The sequence below is a fragment of the Bubalus kerabau genome, chromosome 19, assembly GCF_029407905.1.
Source record: "Bubalus kerabau isolate K-KA32 ecotype Philippines breed swamp buffalo chromosome 19, PCC_UOA_SB_1v2, whole genome shotgun sequence".
NCBI lineage: Eukaryota > Metazoa > Chordata > Mammalia > Artiodactyla > Bovidae > Bubalus > Bubalus kerabau.
In genome coordinates, this window is record NC_073642.1 from 31,162,969 (window position 1) to 31,187,283 (window position 24,315).

General features: G+C 49.1%; 1 protein-coding gene across 1 annotated transcript in view; it reads right to left on the reverse strand.

Annotated features, from left to right (window-relative positions):
* Positions 1 to 93: 93 nt before the first annotated feature.
* ACSBG1 (acyl-CoA synthetase bubblegum family member 1) overlaps positions 94 to 24,315 on the reverse strand; it is a 59,655-nt gene continuing 35,433 nt past the window's right edge. The window contains exons 3-14 of the mRNA XM_055555589.1: positions 17,235 to 17,455; positions 16,714 to 16,802; positions 16,294 to 16,414; positions 7,337 to 7,417; positions 7,098 to 7,247; positions 6,585 to 6,761; positions 5,479 to 5,660; positions 4,327 to 4,557; positions 3,402 to 3,619; positions 2,220 to 2,359; positions 1,444 to 1,690; positions 94 to 219 (exon numbers count right to left, since the gene is read on the reverse strand). Of these exons, the coding sequence (XP_055411564.1) occupies positions 134 to 219; positions 1,444 to 1,690; positions 2,220 to 2,359; positions 3,402 to 3,619; positions 4,327 to 4,557; positions 5,479 to 5,660; positions 6,585 to 6,761; positions 7,098 to 7,247; positions 7,337 to 7,417; positions 16,294 to 16,414; positions 16,714 to 16,802; positions 17,235 to 17,455 (1,943 nt within the window). The 3' untranslated portion in view covers positions 94 to 133. The remainder of the gene's footprint in view (positions 220 to 1,443; positions 1,691 to 2,219; positions 2,360 to 3,401; positions 3,620 to 4,326; positions 4,558 to 5,478; positions 5,661 to 6,584; positions 6,762 to 7,097; positions 7,248 to 7,336; positions 7,418 to 16,293; positions 16,415 to 16,713; positions 16,803 to 17,234; positions 17,456 to 24,315) is intronic.

The window sequence follows — 24,315 nt, forward strand, 5'->3', positions numbered from 1 at the left end:
CAGGACTGTGCCTAACCTGGAGAACCTAAGAGACTTGCCAGAAGTCTGTGTGCCCAGACCAAAGAGGACCTGAGGGTCAGGAAGATGCTCAGTCTGCCATCTTAAGGAAAAACCAGGGAGGGATGACCCCTGCTTACTTTTTTTGCTCTTGGTAAAAGGAATCGATGACATCTTTGTACTTCTCCAGGACTGCGAGCCGTTTCAGTTTCATTGTGGGACCTAAGAGAAATTGGAAGAGATGAGTGAGGCCTGGGCTTGAGATGTTTGTGAAGGTTATGTGGTAAAGCTCTAGACTCACTAAGTTCCGTAACCCTGGAACTAAGCCAGACCAACGAGTAGCCAGCCTCCAAAATGGCCCATGGTGATCCCTGCGCCTGGCAGTCATACCCCTTGGTGGCTCCTTCCCACACTGTGCCAGGGTTGGTCTAAGTGGCCAGTAGAATACAGAGGAAGTTGGGTAGTTTACATGATGCAACTAATAGGCATATCATCCCTGCATTTCAGTGATCACTAATACAATGTTGGACATTATGCTTTGATTGCTTGTGATGGGGGCAGGGGAAAGCCCTGGCCAGGGAGGGCCTCTGCCATGGTCTTTATGAGAGGTCTTCCTCGTTTCACTTTTCTTGGCCTTGGTTCTCTCCTTTAAGGCAAGGCTGAAAGGGCTCTGCTTTGGGTAGCTTAGATTCCATTTTGTGCTAACTCACACTTGGCTGTGTAACTGGAGACTTCAAGATCAAAGCCATTTATAGAAACTGCTTAGAGAGGACATCTGTCTGGTTGACCTTACATTCAATTTGTTAGCACCAGACAGCCAGATAAACTCAGGGTCTCTGATAGCAGCTCAGCATTGCTGTAGATAGTTGCCTCTGGGTTCAGCCTGACGGGTTGGAGGGAGTCTCATTGAAAAAGCCATTTCCACCTTGCCCTGTGTCATGAACACCCCAAGATGCTACAGCTAAGAGCAACTTCATCCATCTGGCTGAGGCCACCCCAGAGGTCTTTTCTGATTCTGTGGACCATTGGTCCAGAAGGGTTTCACCCCTTTACCTGTTGCATGAGCTGCCTTTACAAAAGATTATGGTGTTCTCACTCCCTGGAGCCAGGTGAAACTCTAGCCCAAACTCTAACAGGGCCTTGGTGTCTGCTTGGTGGTCCCATTGTGCTTTCAGAGGAAAACGATTCCTCAGTCAAAGCAAAGTTAAATGTCGTATGTTCAAATGAGTGAGTTCCAGCACATGTACATTGAACAGGCTCTACCCAAACACAAGCCCAGGCACTGAGCAGTCAAGGTCCTCCCACAGGAAGGAGGTAGGTGTCACCTGAAGTGCCATCAGGGACCTTCAGTTTGCCAAGGCTGCTTCCTAGTGGGCACCTCCCAGGCTCTGCCATGGCCTCTGCCCCCCTGCACAGCCCCTGCAATTGTGTAAAGAAAACACCTACCCAACTCTCCACCTGAAATGGAGAAGTCCTTCTCAAGAATGGCCCACTTCTGGATGTGGTAGGGTCGTGCAGCTGCATTCATGTTGACTCGCTGGATCCCTTCTTCGATGGCCTGATACACGGCCTCATCCTTCTTCCCCACAACCTCAGATACCGTGGTGGCTTTGCTGCCCACCCTCTGGCAGAACTCCACAGCTTGTTCCGTCAGATTATCCGTGGGCTCAAAGGTGTCAGGGTCCAGAGTACACTGAAAAGCCAGAGACAGATCAGAACCAAGCCTCACTCCACAGGAGGTCTCACTGCTGATCGTCACGGATGTGGATCACTGTGAGCTGTTTCAGAGAGATGGTTCTAGAATGAATAGGACGTGCTACTCAGACTGCTTGAGCCCCTTAGGGCAGGTAGAAGGAAGGGAGGACTGAGATTTAGATGACCTCAGCCAATGAGATCATCTTTTAAAACAGGGGCCACAGCTCTAGGCCTGTCTACTACCCCAGAATCAGATACCAGACATCAAACTGGGAGGTATCTACAGCACTTTGTACACTGGACTGTACTAGAAAACACAGGATCACCAAGACAGCACATTACTAACTCTAAAATGGGGCAGAGGGATTCCTGTATGCCACGGCTGCCCTGTAGTACAAGAAGATCTGACTACTTATTCCAGAATACGGTTGTGACATCCGCACTGTCTTGGCCAAACGTTGCTTCTGCCTGGGGCCAGACCCACAGACCACCCACTGGCTGCTCCTTCCCCCACCCCCCAGACACACCTTCAAGGTGAGCAGCATGGACAGGAACTTCCTCTGGTCTCCAATCAGCATGGCGTTGCTGATGATTGGCAGCTCCGTCTTCACGGCCTCCTCAATGGGCACAGGGGGCACGTTCTCCCCACCAGCCGTGATGATTAACTCTGAGGAGGCAAGGCCAGGCCCCCAGCATAGGCTTTAGTCCAGGGGCTCAGGACAAGTACACCCAGACTCCGCCTGGAGAGCTGACCCTCTATGGCCAGAAGGACCCAGGTTCGATCACACACCTGCCTGCATGATTTCCAGAAAGATATTCATCCATTCACTGAGCTTCAGTTTCCCCTGGGAAATTGAGGTGTGGGGTTCCCACAGGGATGCTGAGGGCATTGGGCAACATAAATAAAGCACCTCTTCCTCGGAGGTGTCCCCAACTTTCTTCCCTGGGGGAGCCAAGTTGCTCATGGGAAATTTGAAGTTTCATGCTTTATTTTAAATTTTATGTCCAATTTATTTTCTACTTGGCATCACATCCATGTTTGGGTCCATGTTTGCATATAGAAATACAAAATATTACCCCTCACGTCTTGGTAGTTAGGACTCAGTGCTTTCACTGTTGGGGCCCAGGTTCAATCCCTGGTAGGGGAACTAAGATCCTGCAAGTCGAGCAGCATGCCCCACCCTTCCCTCCAAAAATTACATCCTCCAATTTTCTGGAAAGGCTTGCCTTGTTTACAGAGGGAGTTTGAATTCCAACTTTGTCATTTATTAGCTGTGTGACCTTGGGCAAATTACCTAACCTCTCTGGTTGTCCTCATTAGGTTGGAGTAATAGCAGTATCTTTCCCACGGGAGACAATAATAAGTAAAACAATGTCATTCGTTCATTGTTTTTCATTGGCCATTCATTCATTCACCTAAAAACCTTTAACTGGCCCTACCTCTCAGCTCTGCAGCAGCCTGGCACCCACTACCTTGCTGCAGCTGGGGGTGGAGGGGCCCGGAGGTGTGGGCAAAGGGAGCAGGTTCCTCCAAGCCCTGGATCAACCCCACAGGGAGTCCTGGGGTCCCCAACTTCTCAAGTGTTCATCAATGGCAAGGCATGTGGCATTAACTAAGACCTCAATACTTATAGTGGGTACAAATAGTGGTTGCAGTATAATTGCTCCCACGTCCCACCACAGCCTCGAACCCAGCTGGTGGCACTCACCTTTGAGACGCCCCGTGATATAGAGGAAGCCGTCGGCATCCAGGCGGCCCGTGTCTCCTGTGTGCAGCCAGCCCTCAGCGTCGATGGCCTCACACGTCTTGTCCTCCATGTTCAGGTAGCCCATGAAGATGGTGCGGCCCCACAGGCAGATCTCCCCGATGCCCTCTGCGTCCTCATTCACCAGCTTCACCTGGCAGCCTGGCACCACCTTGCCGGAACTGGGTGTAGAGGGGCCAGGAGGGATGGTCACAGGGAGCAGTTTCCTCCAAGCCCTAGATCAGCCCCTACAGGGAGCCCTGGGGCCACCAACCTCTCAGTGTTCATCGACAGCTAGAATGTCCCCTCCTGGGATTTTTATATTTTAATAGGGTACTCATAGCTAAGAGGTAGGGCCAGTTAAACGTTTACAGGTGAATGAATGAATGAATGAATGGGCAAAATCTTAATGGGATAACTTCATGTGCTGTGATGGGCAGGCAGGGAGGGAGATATTTAAGTACAACAGAGAATCCTTCAACTCACTCCCCAGAGCTGACTGCCTTCCCAGTGCACCAGAGGACTGGCCCAGTCCCCACCAGCTCCCATCACAGTTGGAGCCTGGGCCATCAACAATGCTGGGACACCCTCTAACACACCCCATGCTACTGGAGGGAGGGAACAAAGGGATGTTCCTCCCTCAGAACCCTGCTCAGGGAGCCCCTGAGCTGCAAGGCTGTTTATATCCACAGACCCATGTGACACTGGCACAGGGACCACCCCCACAAGACTCAGGCCTGGCAAAGGGACTTGGCCCAAGATCGAGCTGTTGACACTTAGGGATCCATGGTCCAGTGGTCGGAGCCCAGGGTCCTAATCAGCAGATAGGCACCGACAGGTGTCAGCAAAGATGTTCAGGCCAGCATATGTGCCAAAACCTGGGACACACCTGTAGAGTCGGTAGTTGTAGGGGCTGGACATGAAGTGGGGGCCTGAGGTCTCGCTGAGGCCGTAGCCTGCATACAAGCGGATGTTGAGGCCCAGGAAGAAGTGCTGTGTCTCCGCAGTCATGGGGGCTGCCCCGTAGAAGTTCTTCTGACACTTGGCAAAGCCTAGCGCCTGGCGGACCTTGGCTAGCACCAAGTAATCTGCCAGTCGGGTTGTGAAGGGCTTCAGATCGCTGGTAGGAGAGAGAGAATGGCTCGAGAAGACATCACATCCACATACATGCATTAAAAGGGAGGGGGTGGTCAGTGGGTACCCTGAATGGCAATTTCAGTTATCTACTCTGATTGATGATGTGGTGATGCTGAATCCATCACTAAATATTTTCAATATTGGCCCTTCCTATGAACATGCATGCACACATGGGTGTATACATGTAGTTTTGTGCAAATACATCTTGAGCAGGAAGTCAGAAAAACAGATTCAGCTGTGTGTGACAACACAGATGCACAAAAGTGCACACACAATAACATGCACATGTAGACACTTGAAGTATGTATGCATGGACACGTGAACACACATGTCTGATCCCATTTGAAACCCCTGAATAGAGTTGTTTATACATATTTACTTTTCACATCCTTGCAAATGAAATGGTACAGACACGTGTACACATCGCATGTGACACGATACAGTTTCACAGACACACTAGTGGTGGAAAACATTTCCAAATTGGAACAGGCCAGATTTACGCTGTCGACCCTCCTACAGCACTGGGTGAGAATTTAAAAGCGATCAAAAGGCTGTGGGTGGAAGACTGGGATGTTGGGAAGGCTGGAAAAGCCCCATCACTGTGGCCTCTACTTGAGCCACCTTCTGAAGTCAGGAGTCCCCTCAGGAGACTTCCGGAAGCTGCTCCCAGGGAGGTGAGTGCTACTCCAGAGGGAGCAAGTCAGTCCTTGCAGTCAGAACCCAAAGATGGGGTTACTGTCTCCTGTGGGATCTGGGAGGAGAACAGGGGTTCCAGCCCAGCCACTGATGGGGCCTCTGCGAAGGGGTCGGGATAAGCCTGGCCTCTCAGATCCTACGTTGTGTCCCGGGGTTATGAGCCAGCCCTGCTGCCTCCCCAGGCCTCTTCTTTCCTGGCCCCCTGTACCTGCTCGGGCAGGTGAGGTTCTGCTCCAAGGTCACCGACATGGCCCAGAGCAGCATCTTGCGCCGGATGAAGCCAGACTGAGCCGCCACCTCCTGGATCCGCTCCATGATCTTCTCCCACACCCGAGGCACCCCCATGTGGGACGTGGGCTCCACCTCCCGCAGCGTGTTCACCAGACTCCCCTGTTTGCCACCAGCGAGAGACAGGCTTGTGGTAGAGAGCCAGCTGGGAGCCCGGAGGCCTGTCCCCAGAGTCAGCGTGCACCCGTGCAGGCCCCCTGCACACAGGCACTCGCACAGGTGCGCACCATGCAACTCACGTCCCATACTATTGGCTAGGACGCAACAGCCATCCCTTCCCCACTCTTCTTTGTTAACAGAACCCTGATGTTGCTCAGGTGCCAGGGTGGCCAGTCCTGGTGGCAGCCACTTTTCTATCAGACTAACTCAGAAATGGTCATCCCATTCCCCTAAGCGGTGACTGGGCTTCCCAGGTGGCGCTAGTGGTAAAGAACCCATCTGCTAAAGCAGAAGACATAAGAGATGCAGGTTCAATCCCTGAGTTGGGAAGATCCCCTGGAGGAGGGCATGGCAACCCACTCCAGTGTTCTTTCCTAGAGAATCCCATGGACAGAGGAGCCTGGTGGGCTACAGTCCATAGGGTCGCAAAGAGTCAGACATGACTAAAGCGACTTAGCACGCACACAAACAAGCAGTGACTAGTTGAGGAATGAACGTGAGACATGATTTGGGCCAATGTGGGGGAAGGAAGAAGGCTGCTACAGGGCTTCTGGGGACGTTCTTCTTACAGTAAAAAGAAGGAGCCCAGGCACAGGTGTAGTGTATGAGACCGTGATGCAGGGCAGGGCTGTGGCCATCTGTGACCATCCTGTGATCTTACACTGAGGGTGGCCTGTCCTTGCTGGTATTGCGGACCCACAGAACCACTCTGACTCAACTTCGCTTTACGTAATATCATTGAGTTCCCTTCTTGTTTGGTCATCTGAGTTAGGCTGTGAACACACAGGGGACCGGCAGGCTCACAAATGCTCACACAGGGCCCACAGACACAAGCACACACATGGGCACACGTACAGGCAGACTGACCTTCAGAGCATCAGGCTCAGCGAAGCAGACCTGGGCCCCCCACTGGATGCCTGTCCACAGGTCATAGATCTGGGCGGCAATGTGGCTGAGAGGCAGGTAGCTGACCACCACCTCCTGTTGGATTTCCGCAGGTTGGATGTCACCGGCCTGGCTGCCGTACCGTGCTGTCCATGTGATCTGGAGGATGGGCAGATGGGCGCTGGGCAGTATCTTCAAGTCAGCTCTGAAAGTGCCCACACCTGGAGCCACCCTAGGGGCTTGGGGTACTTCTTTGGAGTGTTCTTTGAACACCTTCCTGGGCATCTCTACAGAAACCCCTCTGGGCCAGGCCTTGCCCTTCCATCCCACTCCACTTTGCTGGGCTCAGTCTGGACCACAGACTTAAAAGCTGTCGTACTTATCTCAGAGTCCTGAACGGAGGGGCTGAAGGAACCCCCTCGAGGGCTGCTGGGGCAAGGCCATTGCCCAGGTCCACCCTCAGCCCACCCCCACACATCTGGGCATCCGTCCTACATTGTCCTGACTCAGCATCACACCCTTGGGGTTCCCGGTGGTGCCCGACGTGTAGACCAATGCACAGCACTGGTTAGGCTTCTGGGCGTTGACGATGACATCCAGGGCCTCCTCAGGCACCTCATTCCCCAGCTCCATGAGCTCCTCCATCTGCACCAGGTGGGAGAGTGGGGGCAGTCCTGGTGAGCTGGGTGGGCTCGCACAGGCCCCTGCTGCCCCCCAGGCCCCCCTACCCATACCGTGTACACGCTGGGCATCCGCATGGGAGGCGCTTCTCTATATATCACTACTGCCTTCAGATGTGGTAGGTGTTTCCAGATCTGTGTGGACAGAGAAAATAAGTGGGGTTTCATTAAAAATAAAAGTCACTTCTTAAGAAGAGCCCCACCCCCAGGTGTTAGCCAGCCTGGCAGGTGTCTTGTGGCAAAGGTTGTTGGTCCCCAGCTCTGACCTTTGACTCAGCAGGACACCTGCCACCCTTAATGCCTGATTTCCCATCATGAGAACTTTGGAGCATCAAAGGTGGAATAAACCGATGGCAGGGAATGACTTCTATTAAAGGAAAGCCAGACAAGCTGGGGCCTGGCTGAACGGAGCAGAAGACTGTGTAACTATGGAAGAGAGAAGCAGAGAGGAAGGGGTAGAGGAAATCAGAACTCAGTTATCTCAGTGAGTTGAGATGTCAGAGGTCAGAGTTCAGGAAAGCTGGGGTGCCTAGAATTTGTGAGATAGAATACCAGACAGGAGAGAACTGGCAGAGAAAGAGTTTGACGAATCTCTTTAGGTGTCTTCCTGAATCTTTGGCGGAATACCAATCCGCACAGGCATAGGTGAAACTTCAAGAAACTGGAAGAACAGATGCTGGAGGAAGATCAATGGCTGGGGCTAGAAGACAAACAAGAGCTTGTATGGGGCCAGAGATATTTGTGTTTCCATCAGCCAGAGTGAAGGGCCCTTAGGAGGTATAAAATACAGACTTCAGAAGCGACAAGTGTTAGCTATGGGGCTAAATCAGCCTTAGAGGAAAGGCTATGTAAACCTGCCCTGAAAGGCTTCATTAAACACAAATTTCAAAACGAAGTTGAGAAAGAGAAAAAAACTGGAATAAATTAACATGGGGGAGAAAACTAAGAAACCTAACATACATGTAATTGGAGTCCCAGGAAACATTTTTTAATTGAAAAAAGCCTGAGAAATTTCTAAATTTGATTAAAACTATAAATCCATCAACTCAAGACTCCCAGTGAATCCTAAGCAGGGTAATCACAAAGGAAAACCATTCCAAGACACAGCATGATCCAATTGCTGAAAACCAGTGATAAAGGAAAAAATCTTAAAAGAGGTCAGAGAAATAAGATATACCATGTGGAAAGGAACAAAGATAAGAAAGTATAGACTATCAGAAGTTATGCAAAGTAGAAAATATTGGGATGGAGTCTTTAAAGAGCTAAAAGAAAAAAAAAAGAAACCCCATCAACCCTGAATTCTAAACCAAATGAAAATAACTTTTGAAAAATGAAGGCAAAATTGAGAAGCTGACAGAAGGCAATTGCCCTTGGACTTGTATTCCAAGAAATGTTGAAGAAAACTTTATAGGAGGAAGGAAGATGAACCAGATGAAAACTCGGGGAGGACATGAAGGGATGAAGAGAGCCAGAAACAGCACATATGTGGGCAAACCAAAAAGAGACATCTTCCCTTTCTTTAAAAAAGTTTTGAATGATACATGACTATTTAAATACTACATTGCAGTGACTTCTCTGGTGGGTCCAGTGGCTAAGACTCTGTTCTCCCAGTGCAGGGGGCCCAGGTTTAATCCCTGGTCAGGGAACTAGATCCCACATGTTAAAACTAAGAGTTGAGCTCCTATGCCACATTGGAGATCGAAGATCCCAGGTGCTGCAACTAAGATCTGACATCAGTTCAGTTCAGTCGCTCAGTCGTGTCCAACTTTTTGTGACCCCATGAATTGCAGCACGCCAGGCCTCCCTGTCCATCACCAACTCCCGGAGTTCACTCAAACTCATGTCCATCGAGTCGGTGATGACATCCAGCCATCTCATCCTCTGTCGTCCCCTTCTCCTCCTGCCCCCAATCCCTCCCAGCATCAGGGTTTATTCCAATGAGTCAAATCTTCTCATGAGGTGGCCGAAGTATTGGAGTTTCGGCTTTAGCATCAGTCCTTCCAATGAACAAACACCCAGGACTGATCTCCTTTAGAATGGACTGGTTGGATCTCCTTGCAGTCCAAGGAACTCTCAAGAGTCTTCTCCAACACCACAGTTCAAAACATCAATTCTTTGGTGCTCAGCTTTCTTCACAGTCCAACTCTCACATCCATACATGACCACTGGAAAAACCATAGCCTTGACTAGACGAACCTTCGTTGGCAAGTAATGTCTCTGCTTTTGAATATGCTATCTAGGTTGGTCACAACTTTCCTTCCAAGGAGTAAGGGTCTTTTAATTTCATGGCTGCAGTCACCATCTGCAGTGATTTTCAAGCCCAGAAAAATAAAGTCTGACACTGTTTCCACTGTTTCCCCATCTATTTCTCATGAAGTGATGGGACCAGATGCCATGATTTTTGTTTTCTGAATGTTGAGCTTTAAGCCAACTTTTTCACTCTCCACTTTCACTTTCATCAAGAGGCTTTTGAGTTCCTCTTCACTTTCTGCCGTAAGGGTGGTGTCATCTGCATATTTGAGGTTATTGATATTTCTCCCGGCAATCTTGATTTCCAGCTTGTGCTTCTTCCAGCCCAGCGTTTCTCATGATGTACTCTGCATACAAATTAAATAAGCAGGGTGACAATATACAGCCTTGACATATTCCTTTTCCTATTTGGAACCAGTCTGTTGTTCTATGTCCAGTTCTAACTGTTGCTTCCTGACCTGCATATAGGTTTCTCAAGAGGCAGGTCAGGTGGTCTGGTATTCCCATCTCTTTCAGAATTTTCCACAGTTAATTGTGATCCACACAGTCAAAGGCTTTGGCATAGTCAATAAAGCAGAAATAGATGTTTTTCTGGAACTTTCTTGCTTTTTCCAGGATCCAGCAGATGTTGGCAATTTGATCTCTGGTTCCTCTGCCTTTTCTAAAACCAGCTTGAACATCTGGAAGTCCATGGTTCACGTATTGCTGAAGCCTGGCTTGGAGAATTTTGAGCATTACTTTACTAGCATGTGAGATGAGTGCAATTGTGCGGTAGTTTGAGCATTCTTTGGCATTGCCTTTCTTTGGGATTGGAATGAAAACTGCCCTTTTCCAGTCCTGTGGCCACTGCTGAGTTTTTCAAATTTGCTGGCATATTGAGTGCATCACTTTCATAGCATCATCTTTCAGGATTTGAAAGAACTCAACTGGAATTCCGTCACTTCCACTAGCTTTGTTTGTAGTGATCTTTCTAAGGCCCACTTGACTTCACATTCCAGGATGTCTGGCTCTAGGTGAGTGATCACACCATTGTGATTATCTGGGTCGTGAAAATCTTTTTTGTACAGTTCTTCTGTGTATTTTTGCCTCCTCTTCTTAATATCTTCTGCTTCTGTTAGGTCCATACAATTTCTGTCCTTTATCGAGCCCATCTTTGCATGAAATGTTCCCTTGGTATCTCTAATTTTCTTGAAGAGATCTCTAGTCTTTCCCATTCTGTTGTTTTCCTCTATTTCTTTGCATTGATCGCTGAAGAAGGCTTTCTTATCTCTTCTTGCTATTCTTTGGAACTCTGCATTCAGATGCTTATATCTCTCCTTTTCTCCTTTGCTTTTCGCTTCTCTTCCTTTCACAGCTATTTGTAAGGCCTCCTCAGACAACCATTTTGCTTTTTTGCATTTCTTTGTCTTGGGGATAGTCTTGATCCCTGTCTCCTGTAAAATGTCACGAACCTCCATCCATAGTTCATCAGGCACTCTGTCTATCAGATCTAGTCCCTTAAATCTATTTCTCACTTCCACTGTATAATCATAAGGGATTTGATTTAGGTCATACATGAATGGCATAGTGGTTTTCCCCACTTTCTTCAATTTAAGTCTGAATCTGGCAATAAGGAGTTCATGATCTGAGCCACAGTCAGCTCCCGGTCTTGTTTTTGCTGACTGTATAGAACTTCTCCATCTTTGGCTGCAAAGAATATAATCAATCTGATTTTGGTGTTGACCATCTGGTGATGTCCACGTGTAGTCTTCTCTTGTGTTGAAGGTGTTGCTATGACCGGTGCATTTTCTTGGCAAAACTCTATTAGCCTTTGCCCTGCTTCATTCCGTATTCCAAGGCCAAACTTGCCTGTTACTCCAGGTGTTTCTTGACTTCCTACTTTTGCATTCCAGTCACCTATAATGAAAAAGATATCTTTTTTGGGTGTTAATTCTAAAAGGTCTTGTAGGTCTTCATAGCATCATTCAACTTCAGCTTTTTCAGTGTTACTGGTTGGAGCATAGGCTTGGATTACTGTGATATTGAATGGTTTGCCTTGGAAACGAACAGAGATCATTCTGTCATTTTTGAGATTGCATCCAAGTATTGCATTTCGGACTTTTTTATTGACCATGATGGCTACTCCATTTCTTCTGAGGGATTCCTGCCCGCAGTAGTAGATAAAATGGTCATCTGAGTTAAATTCACCCATTCCAGTCCATTTTAGTTCGCTGATTCCTAGAATGTCGACATTCACTCTTGCCATCTCCTGTTTGACCACTTCCAATTTGCCTTGATTCATGGACCTGACCTCCAGGTTCCTATGCAATATTGCTCTTTACAGCATCGGACCTTGCTTCTATCACCAGTCACATCCACAGCTGGGTATTCTTTTTGCTTTGGCTCCATCCCTTCACTCTTTCTGGAGTTATTTCTCCACTGATCTCCAGTAGCATATTGGGCACTTACCGACCCAGGGAGTTCCCTTTCAGTATCCTATCATTTTGCCTTTTCATACTGTTCATGGGGTTCTCAAGGCAAGAATACTGAAGTGGTTTGCCATTCCCCTCTCTAGTGGACCACATTCTTTCAGACCTCTCCACTATGACCCGCCTGTCTTGGGTGGCCCCACACGGCATGGCTTAGTTTCACTGAGTTAGACGAGGCTGTGGTCCGTGTGATCTGACAAGATCTGACACAGCCAAATAAATAACCAAGTAAGTAAATAAAATACTACATTGCAGGGCTTATAACTTACGTAGAACTTAAGCAGGAATGACAATCGCACAAAGTATGGAAAGGGGATGCAAGTACACAGTTGTAAGATTCATATGTTACATGCAAAGTAGTACAATATTACATGCTACTCGTATTTGAAAGTAGACTGTGATGAATTAAAGATGCATATTGTAAGCCCTAGAGCAAACACTAGAGGGAGAGCTAAGAAGCCAGTAGATAGAATGGAATGAAAGTGAAAGTGTCAGTTGCTCAGTCGTGTCCCACTCTTTATGACCCCACAGACTGTATAGCCCACCAGTCCATGGAATTCTTCTGTCCATGGAATTTTTCTGAAAAGATTGCTGGAGTGGGTTGCCATTCCTTTCTCCAGGGGATCTTCCCGACCCAGGGATGGAACCCACATCTGTTGCATTGCAGGCAAATTCTTTATCATCTGAGCCATCATTCAGTCATGTCAGACTCTTTGTGACCCCATGGACTGCAGCACGCCAGGCCCCCCTGTCCATCACCAACTCCCAGAGTTTACTCAAACTCATGTCCATTGAGTCGGTGATGCCATCCAACCATCTCATCCTCTGTCGTTCCCTTCTCCTCCTGCCCTCAATTTTTCCCAGCATCAGGGTCTCTTCAAATGAGTCAGCTCTTCGCATCAGGTGGCCAAAGTATTTGAGTTCAGCTTCAACATCAGTCCTTCCAGCGAATATTCAGGATTGATTTCCTTTAGGATGGACTGGTTGGCTCTCCTTGCTGTCCAAGGAGCTCTCAAGAGTCTTCTCCAACACCACAGTTCAAAAGCATCAGTTCTTCGGTGCCCAGTTTTCTTCATAGTCCAGCTCTCACATCCATACGTGACTAGATGGACCTTTGCTGGCAAAGTAATGTCTCTGCTTTTTAGTATGCTGTCTAGGTTGGTCATCAGTTTTCTTCCAAGGAGCAAGTGTCTTTTGACTTCAGGGCTGCAGTCACCATCTGCAGTGATTTTGGAGCCCCCAAAAATAAAGTCTCTCACTGTGTCCACTGTTTCCCCATTTTTTGCCATGAAGTGATGTGACCAGATGCCATGATGTTAGTTTTCTGAATGCTGAATTTTAAGCCAACTTTTTCACTCTCCTCTTTTACTTTCATCAAGAGGCTCTTCAGTTCTTCACTTTCTGCCATAAAGTGGTGTCATCTACATATTTGAGGTTATTGGTATTTCTCCCGGCAGTCTTGATTCCAGCTTGTGCTTCATCCAGCCCAGCATTTCACATGATGTACTCTGCACATAAGTTAAATAAGCAGGGTGACAGTATACAGCCTTGATGTACTCCTTTCCCAATTTGGAACCAGTCTGTTGTTCCATGTCCAGTTCTAACTGTTGCTTCCTGACCTGCATACAGATTTCTCAGGAGGCAGATCAGTGGTCTGGTATTGCCATCTCTTTAAGAATTTTCCACATTTTGTTGTGATCCACACAGTCAAAGGCTTTGGCATAGTCAATAAAGCAGAAGTAGATGTTTTTCTGGAACTCTCTTGCTTTTTTGATGATCCAGTGGATGTTAGCAACTTGCTCTCTGGTTCCTCTGCCTTTTCTAAATCCTACTTAAACATCTGGAAGTTCATGGTTCACGTTCTGTTGAAGCCTGGCTTGAAGAATTTTGAGCCACCAGGGAAACCCATAGAATGGAATACTCAAAAATAAAACAAAAACAAAAAACTGCATTCAAAAGAAATCATGAGAGAGGAGAAAAGGATCAAGGGATGGATGGGATCAAAGAACAAATAGGAAAGAACCAAGTGGTAGTTTTATAGACAATTTTGTCAGACTAGATAAAAAGTATAACTCAACTGTATGCTGTCTAAAGAGACTTGATTTAAATATAAGGACATATGTGGGTTAAAAGAGAAACAATGCAAAAATATATACCATGCAAACATTGATCAGAAGAGATCTGCAGTGGCTATATTAATGTAAGACAAAGTAGCTTTAGAAGAATGGTTCTCAGAGGTAAAGAGGGACATTTCTTAATGATAAAGGAGTTAAGTCATCCAGATGACATAACAACATAACTATGTGCATACATGACAGAGTTTCAAAGTACACAAAGCAAAACCAGATTTAAAAGGATAAATAAATAATCCACAATAATTGAGATTTCAACCCTCAGTATTTGTTACCAACAGAACAAACAGATAGAAAATTAACAGGGATATAGATGAGTTAAACAACATATCAATCAAGTTGACATTATTAATATTTATAGAACTTTCTACCTGACAAACTGAAGAATGCACATTCATTCAAATATGCATGGAACAGTCACCAACATAGGCCAGTTTTTTATCTACCACATCTACTTTGTACAAACAGGATGTTTCAAGTAGCAAAGAGCCCCAGGTGATGAGAGAAAGTTCTTTCTTTGGAAAAGAATCCTAGCCGATCAATTAGAAAACCAGTGTTTTCCCATGGCTCATGTATTCAATAATAATTAATTCAGGCAAAGTTCATCAGTGGAGAGTGATGGGGAATGCCGCAGTGGGTGAGCAGGTGGCCACCCGAATCCAGGGAATGAAGCTCAGCGTCAGTATAAGCGGTACTACCTGACGTCACATGCCTCTTGAAGCTGTGCGATGGGGAGTGCACAGCACCACCTATGGGGTGTTTTTGCCAATTAGCATCTAATCTGAAGGGCATCAAGGTTTGCGATCTAACAGGAAGTGTGGAGGTTACAGGGATAAGCTACACAACAGCTCAGGACCCCTGACCTGGTTTCTGCAGCATGTCTATGACAGAGGCTCTCACGCTTGAGCCTGTGTCAGAATCACCAGGAGGCATGGGCCCCACACCCCTTTTTTAGAATCCTGGGTGGGTGGGTTCTGAAACTAAGTTCCCAGGTGATGTGACTGGTCCTGGACCGCACTGGTTTATGGTACCGGACAAAAGGTGGGGGCTCTGTTTTGAATTAAAAGACTCTTAAGAGACACCACCAAATGCAACACATGGGCCTGGTTTAGATCTCGATTCAAACGAATTGCCTGGAAAAACACATTGTCGGTATTAGATGATAGGAAAGAATTCTTTGACGAGTGTAAATAAAGGTGATAAAGTTGCTGTGATGAAGAAACTGTCTTATATTTTATAAATATTGAGCTATTTAGGGGGTGAAATGCTGTGATGTCAGACATTTGCCTTCAAATACTTCATACTGATGGGTGTGATGAAAAAACATTGATGATTATTAAATCTGGATGATCACTCTATGAGAGTCCACTATACTTTTCTCTCTATTTATGTTTGTCTGGAGAGTTTCAGAACACAGATTTTAGTCTGGCCAGTCCGGGGCTCCAGGTCCCACCATCCCAGGAGGCTGGAGACCACTTCTCCTGCCCTCAGGAGCAGGGGGGCACCGAGGTCCAGGTAACAGCTCCAGAACCAGAGCCAAGTCAACCCGGAGGAAGCCTCTCTGAGATGCCAGGAGCCATGGAGGGCCTTGCAGGCTGTTGGGTACAGCTGGGGCCAGAGGTGTCCTCAGGCCACTGAATGCCAGCGTGGTGTACATGACGACAGGGTCAATAGGAAGGGGCCTTAAATGGATCAGGAGGCATCAGTGCGCCAGAAAGGTGCCAGCTGCCCCAAGAGGCACTTTTGGGCTCCTACTGTGCCCTACAGTCTCTAGAAGACACTGCAGTACTTGCTCTGGCTTGGCCCAAGCCCCACCCTGTGGCAGCCCGTACGTACCCCCATTCCCCACCAAGACTCAGACTTGGGTGCTCACGTGTCAGTGCCCTGAACCACCCTCAGGGCACTCAACCCTTCCCTGAAGGGAAAACCATGGAAGGCCATGGGCTGGCTGCGGGGGATGAAGGGTATGTTCCTTGAGCTTCCTGGGTCTCAGTTTTCAGACCTGACAAATGGGTCAGCGGCCATTGCCCTGCTGTGCTGATGTGTGCGTGTCCTGGGGAGGGTTGCTGCTGAGGATGATGGGTGACTCTGGCAGGGAAGGTGGAGGTCTGTGAGGGTGCCTAGCCTGACCCCCGTGGCTGCTGCCCCCTTTCCCCCAAACCTTCAGGATCTTTTCCAGCTGCTTCTGTGTGTCGACCACGATGATGTTGGCGCGGCAGTCATAGGCGATATACTGGCAGGCCTCAGGGGAGCTGGTCGTGTAGATGCCGGTGATGATGCCACTGTCAGAGACCCGGGAAGATGTGTGTCTGGGCGGGTACAGCAGCCCACCCCCTCAGCCCCGACCCCTGCCCAACACACCCACAGCCCCTGGCCCCAGAGAGCTCCCATGGCCGGCCAGGCAGCTCAGCACAGCTGCCCTAGGCAGAAGGGGACAAAAGCGGGTCTGGAGAGGGCCCCAGGGAAGAGAGGAGATGTTGGGGAGCGGGTGGGGGGCGCCTAAAAAGAGATAACGACCGTCTCTTCACTCTTTGCCCCCCTCCAACCCACTGGAAACTCTGCCCCTCCCTCAGCCACTCACCCTGCGAAGACTGCGCCCACCGCTGAGAAGAACCACTCCGGGGAGTTGAAGGCAAGGATGGCCACGCTGTGGGCCCGCTCCAGGCCGAGCTCCAGGCCAAAGGTAGACAGTCCGGGTCAACCAGCAGGAAAGGGGCCTCTCATTCTCACCAAACCCCCCTTCCAGACAGCAGGGGACTCTGCCGGCCCACCTCAGGGACCACCTCCCAGGGTCAGAGTGTGCCCTGCGGGACCAGCCCTTGCTGCCCCTCCCAGGCCTTCCCGGGGAGCCCACCCCTCAGCCCAGTGCACCAGGCTTCCCAGCCCCCTCGAGCGGGCCGAGAAATGAGAAGCTTGTGACACATCCTGGCACATAGTAAGGGTCCAATGAACGTAAACCCTCAGCCCCAGGCCAGAATGGACCATTAGCTCAATGAACAGGATGGTTTTACAGTGATCTTGCCTAAGGGCTTGCCCAGTGGGGTATCAGAAGGAGGTCTGTGAAGGCCAGAACTGAGGTCAGGCCTTGGGCGGCTTCCTCACCTTCAGGAAGCCCTTGGCGGCTTTGCGGGCCAGCAGGTAGTACTGGGTGTAGGAGATGTGTTCCCACGTGCCCTGCCTCTTGAAGCCCATAGCACTGAGGTCCCCATACTTGTCCAGAGTCGTGGAGAACATCTGATGAACAGTGCGGGGAGTCTGCGAGCAGATGGGGTCTATGCGTAGGCGGACGCGCCCGTCGGCCCGAGTCGTCCATAGCGCCTCCTCTGCAGGGTCAGGGAGACCACAGCTTGCATTGTGCCAGCCAGGGCTTGTCCCCGGGGGACTCTTGCTCCTTCCCTGGGCAGAGCTCCCAGGCCTCTGGTTCCCACAATGCCTTGAGCACTGAGCCACGAGGGCTGGCAGACTCATGAGGAGGCTGCCTGGAGGGGGACGCCTGATGGCCTTGAAGGATGGGCAAGGCTCTAGGGAGGCAGCAATGAAGAGGAAGGGCAGAAGGAGGCCTTGGGGACCCTAGACATTTTTCTGCTAGTGTCCATCATGCCAGCTGGAATTTGCCTCCTGAGGCTGGGTAGTCAGCAGTGGATTTGGGGGTTGCCCAGAAGAGCAGGACTCTCAGATCCTCTGGGGTTTCTACCCTTCCTCTGTCTCCTGAGAAGCGGTTGGGGACAGACCCAAATGGCAGAAGATCAAAACATCAAAAATAGCAACACTTCCAGGGGGCTAGAGGAGACTGGAAACTAGCAGGCTCTGATCACTAGCCTGGAAAATTTCCCAGTCCCACGAGATAATCTAACCATCTCTTTGCTCATCCCTGCCAGGGCCAGGCCCCATGTGAAACCCTCACGTGAGGATCTCATCTCATCTGCACAACATGGGTCTGGTAGCCCCCTTTTACAGATGGGGCAGCTGCAGCTCAGCGAGGCTCAGTCATTTTCCCCATGTCGCACAGTGGGAAAGGCATGCCTGACACTGTCCCGGGCACCACCTACCCATTAAGTTTACTGAGTACGATAGATGAAACAGAGCTTTACCATCTCGTCCGTGAGATGTGGGGTGAGCTATTCGACCTCTGAGTCTGTTTCCTCAGGGGAAAGCTGAGGGTTTAGTTCTCAGGGATGTTATGAGGGTCAAAAGAATGAAAGAGCTTCAGCATGTAGTTTGTGCCCAATAAATGCACACCTTGTTCTTCTTCCCTTTTTCCGGATCATTTGCAAAGGGGTTGGGTGGTCTAGACACTAGTCCATGGGGCTGCCTTCTGGGGCCAGAGAAGCCATTCTACGGTGAGTCATGGGTGAGGGAGTGGGGACCACAGGGGCTGCTGCGCCACCTGCTGGCCAACCCGCTCTGAGCTGGAGAGGTCCCACTTCCTTGGACATCCATCTGGAGGCAAGACCAACAGTGAGCTGTATGACAGACGGTTCTGAGGCAGCCAGCAGATGGACCTTGTTTCATGTGAACCCTGGAGTTGGCAGAAAGAGGTGGAGGCCCTGGGGCTGGGACAGAAGAGCCCATCCTTCCTTCCATGGAGGCCAAGGATGGGGAACAGGGGACATACATGCGTGCTTAGTTGCTCCATCGTGTCTGAATCTTTGGGACCCTTTGGGCTGTAGCCCGCCAGGCTCCTTTGTCCATGGAATTCTTCAGGAAAGAATACTGGAGTGGGTTGCCATTTCCTCCTCCAGGCAACCTTCCCGACCCAGGGATTGAACCCGCGTCTCCTGTGTCTCCTGCATTGCAGATGGATTCTTGACCCACTGAGCCATCAGAGAAGCCATTGAAAGGGGACATGCTGCTAAGTCACATCAGTCGTGTCCGACTCTGTGTGACCCCATAGATGGCAGCCCACCAGGCTCCCCCGTCCCTGGGATTCTCCAGGCAAGAACACTGGAGTGGGTTGCCATTGCCTTCTCTAATGCAGCAAAGTGAAAAAAGTGAAGTCGCTCAGTCATGTCCAACTTTTAGCGACCCCATGGACTGCAGCCCACCAGGCTCCTCCATCCATGGGATTTTCCAGGCAAAAGTACTGGAGTGGGGTGCCATTGCCTTCTCCGAAAAGGGGACATATCCAGGCCCAAATAGGAAAACAGAATGTCTGGGGAAGGGGCATGGCTGCTTGGAAATGCAGACTGGGGCAGAGAGACGGTCACCCAGTGCCAGGCAGTGTGTACTGTTGAAGGCTAAGACCAGGCTGGCTGGCATCCATGGCTGCCTTCTCTGACAGAGGCCCATCACCAGCCGCTGCTGGACCCCCGCGCCCCCTAGTGGAGGTTTGAGTCAGTGCCAGCTGAGGAGCCCTCTCCAATTGCTCCTTAGACTTCTCCAAGCCCCTTCTTCCAGGTTCTTCTTCCTGGAACCCCAGCCTGGCAGACCCCAGAGATCAACCTCTTTACAGTCTCCAACCCCTGCACTTTGTGCAAGTCCGCTCACATGAGCAGACCAGGGTAAAGACACAGCCTGTAGAGTCAGGTCAACCTGGGTTCAAATTCCCTTCTGCCATTCCCTGTTGCGTGACTTTGGCAAGTCTTTCTCCTCCCAGCTCCATTTGAATAGTCTTCAAGCGCAAAGGGCTGGCAAGAGAGACCAGAGCCTCATACAGGTGGGAAGAATAGAAAATGGTGCAGCCATGATGGTAGACAGTTAGGCAGTTTCTTAAAAAGTTAAACGTAAATCTACTATACAACCCAGCAAGAAATGAAAGTACGTACCCCACAAAGACTTGTACAGGAACATTCATAGCAGCATGAGTTACAGAAGTCAAGAGGTGGGAACAACAAATGTCCATCAACTGGACACTATTTGGCTCTACAAAGGAACAAAGTGCTGATACAGGCAACACCATGAATGAAACTCAAAACATATCTGATGAAAGAAGCCAAAAGGACCACATATTGTCTGATTTCATTTATATGATATGTCCAGAAAAGGTGGTAATGATAGAAAGCAGATGAGTGGTAGCCTGGGACTTGGGAATGGGGAGTGACCACAAATTTGCATCAAGGGTCTTTTTGGGGTGATGGAAATGTTCTAAAATTGAATTGCAATGAGGCTGGTACATTTGCAAATTTGCTAAAAAATCATTGAAAAGGTGACTTTTTTCAATGAAAAAGTGAAAAATCATTGCATTTACAAAGGGCAAATTCAATAGCATATAATGTACACCTGAATAAAACTGCTTTTAAAAATGGGAGGATGGGAGGAAATGAAATTCCCTGGTGGTCTACTGGTTAGGACTCTGCACTTTCATTGCCAAGGGCCCTGGTTCGATCCCTGGTTGGGAATTCCACAAGACATGAGATGCAGCCAGAAAAAAAAAAGAAGGAAGAATGCTAACACCACCCCCCAAATTGACATGAGAATTCTGTAAGGTAGCCCAACCAGAGTGCCCAGAGTCTGGCAATCACTTTCCAGTAGCTGGTAGCTGTCTTCCCTTCCCTAGTACAGGTTCTTCTTGGTGCTTAGGACAGAAAAGGTATATTTTCCTGTGGGCATTCTAGTTGCTCAGGTTCCACTACATTTACCTGTTCCCCCAGGCTTGCCAAGATAATGAGAGATAAGTCTTACAACCTCTTGTGAAAGTTTCCCTCAGCCAAGAGTTTTCACTTATCACTTTTTAAGTGATAACCTTTTTTTAAAAAAAATTACAAAACTATATGTTTGTTCTAAGAAACAGGAAATGTTAGAAGTACATAATATAAAAATGGATAGGTCTTCCTTAAGTCTAGGTAATCACTGTTGTCATTTGGTGTGTGTCCTGCGTATACAGGGGCTTCCTAGGTGACGCTAGTGGTAAAGAAGCCACCTCCCAATGCAGGAGACCTAAGAGACGTGGGTTCGATCCCAGGGTTGGGAAGATCCCCTGGAGAAGAGAATGGCAACCCACTCCAGTATTCTTGCCTGGAGAATCCCATGGATAGCGGAGCCTGGCAGCTGCCGTCCATGGGGTTGCACAGAGTCAGACACGACTGAAGCGACTTAGCACACATGCACGCACTGTGTATACAAATATATGTACAAGGAATTCGTTTTAATTTTGTGGCTGTTATCTTTTTAACCAAAGGGGAAAAAAAAAGAATCATGTTACTATTGTATTAATCAAGGGTAAAGGGCCTTCCCTGGTGGCTCAGATGGTAAAGCGTCTGTCTGCAATGCTGGAGATCTGGGTTCGATCCCTAGGTCGGGAAAATCCCCTGGAGAAGGAAATGGCAACCCACTCCAGGACTCTTGTCTGGAAAATTCCATGGACAGAGAAGCCTGGTAGGTTACAGTCCATGGGGTCTCAAAGAGTCAGACATTACTGAGCAACTTTACTCAGGGTAAAGTAATCAAGGGTAGCAAACCCAAAATGCCAACGGGGGGCAGGTAGGTAATGTGTCAACATCAATAATAAATAATGTATAATACTAAACAATAAATAAATGAATTGCCCCAGGATTTGCAAGTGAAACTCAGAGGCACAGTCTTGCTTTTCACAAAGAAATAGGCTCCCTCTCATTTTCTTTGAGACACATGGCTCCTGTAGTCTGCCTTTTGTTTCTCTGTTTTTGACAAAGACAGAGAATAGTACAATATTCTGCTAAGGGAAGCTGTAATACAAGGGCAGTGACCATTGTCCCAACCCCAGACTCAGGGCCAGGGAGGTAACAGGGAGTAGTGGAGACTGGCAGGGGGATACAAGCCTCTAAAGAGGGCAGCTGCTCCTTGGCTCTAGGATTTGGTGCCCAGGAGGAATGGAAACCAAGAGCTACCTGAAATCTGGGTGTTAAAGTACAATCACTTGATTTTTAATGTTGCTCACACTTTAAAAACATGTTATATGGACCCAATCAAACATTATCATTATCCAAATCATCCATCTTTAGCTTTTGTGACATTAATATCTATCTCTCAGGACTTCCCTGGTGGTCCAGTGGTTAAGAATCTGCCTTGCAATGCAGGGGACATGGGGTCAATCCTTGGTCAGGGAACTAAGATTCCCATGTACTGCAGAGCATCTAATCTGGCGAGCCGCAGCTAGAGAGTCCATCTATCACAGTGAAATATCCCAAGGGCTGCAACTAAGACCCGGTGCAGCCAAATAAATTAATATTAAATTTTAAAAATCTAGTAAAACAAAAGATTTTAACTTAAAAAAAAATCTCTCTTTCTCTCCCTCATTGTGTGTGTGTGGCTACATAATACTCCATTGGCCATATCAATTTCATAACATAATGTACATATCATAGAAGTCTCCCCACTGAAAGATACTCAAGTGATTTCCAGCTTTCAGCCCTGTTCTAGGCTGTCCTAAGGATGGATTTCTAGAAGTGGGTTTACTGCATCTGAAAAAAAAGCACTTAAATTTTGATGGCTATTTTGGATAGAGTTCCTTTATTTGGTTCCTTTTCTCCCACAGAATGCATGGTTCTGTCTTTTTGCTGCATTGGGTTTTTGTTTTTTGTTTTTTGTTTTTTTTTAGCTCAGGTGGTAAAGAATCTGCCTGAAATGCAGGAGACCTTGGTTAGATCCCTGGGTTGGAAAGATCCCCTGGAGGAGGAAATGGCAATCCACTCCAGTATCCTTGCCTGGAGAATCCCATGGACAGAGGAGCTTGGCGGGCTGCAGTCCATGGGGTCACAAAGAGTCAGACACGACTGAGCATCTAACACACACACACACACCTCTCTTTTTATCCATGGTGCCTATGATTCAGGGATAAGTTGTCTTACCTCCTTCTTAGAAGAAGAAAAGAAGGGACAGATAAGAGAAGGAAAGGCAGTTGGTCTGTGAGTTCAGTCTCCTCTTAGCTTGGTTGCTTTGTGACAGGGATGAGAGCCCTGGCCCCTGGTGGAACCACGCCCTTCAGGAAGTGTGACCGGGCAGCTTGGCTCTGGCCTGGCCCTTTCTCTCCAAGTTCACTGCACAGGCTCAGCTGTCGGAACCCCCAGACCACCAGAAGAGGAGACTTTGGTGGGAAGGGGTCCACCCTGCCCCTGGCCTCCCAGAGAGAGGCCCCATCATTGTCCTTCCCATGAAGGAGTTAAAATGATCACAGCTCCCGTTTACCGAGCACCCTCCTGTGCCAAGTGGGCTGCGTGCCATCTGGTTGTGTGACCTCACACTGAACAACCTTCCATATTGTGCTGTAGCTCACTCTATGACTCTCAGAAAGGCTAAGCCACAGCTGGCACAGCTGGGATCCCCACCCACGGTCTGACTCCCAAACCCATGCTGGGGTTGCAGTAGGGTTCCAGGCTGACCTCAGCACCCGCACCTCCCCTGCGAAAGGACCGTCCTGTCTCCTACCCAAGTCCTGTGCTCAAGCTCAGGCTCAGTGACCTTAGGCAGTCATGATCTCTGGCCACTTCCTCTTCCTACGTTCCAGAGTTTCCCAAAACCACCCTTCTTAACCCATATCTGACCTGTTCAAAGCCTCCCACATCTCCCCTTGACCACAGGGTGATGCCCTCACAGTGGTTTCTAAGGAAGGCCCTCCCCAGAAGGGCTCGCTAGCCTTTGCCACCTTGACATGGCCAGCCTGAGCTGCTCCCAGTGCCCTGCATTCCTGGCCACCCCATGCCTTTGCCCAGGCTGTGACTCTGCCTTGAACACCCTTCTTCTTGAACGCCCTCTCCCGCCCTTCAGGCCCCAAGTGCAACCCCCTCACTGAGGACTTCAGTGCCCAAGCCTCACTGCGGGCCGAGTCCTGGTCGGATGTGCCTCTCCCATCAGGCTAGTGGCTCTCCAAGGCAGGTCTGACTCCTCCCTGGGTCCTGATCACAGATGCCTGGCTCTGAGCAGAGGTCAGGGGGCCTTCAGGGAAGCAGGAGTCAGCCTCTGTCCCATCCCGATCCCAGAGGGCTGGACCGAATGACTGTGTGTCCAGGGCACCCAGGCCTGCCCCTCGCTCCCCGCCTCCCTTCTCCCCAGGTGGCCTGAGGGTGGTGCAGGACACATTGGTGCCCAGGCATAGAGAGAGGTGGGCCACCAGAGCATGTGCCTGCTCCAGCAGCCCATGCCAGGCTGAACCTCTGTCCTGAGCGCCCCTAGGTAGGGCTGGCAAGACCCAGCCTTGCCCAGTGTCCTCCTGAGTCCACCATAGCTCTGTGGCCTTGGGCTTAGGAATGGATCAGAAGGAAGGCAGATG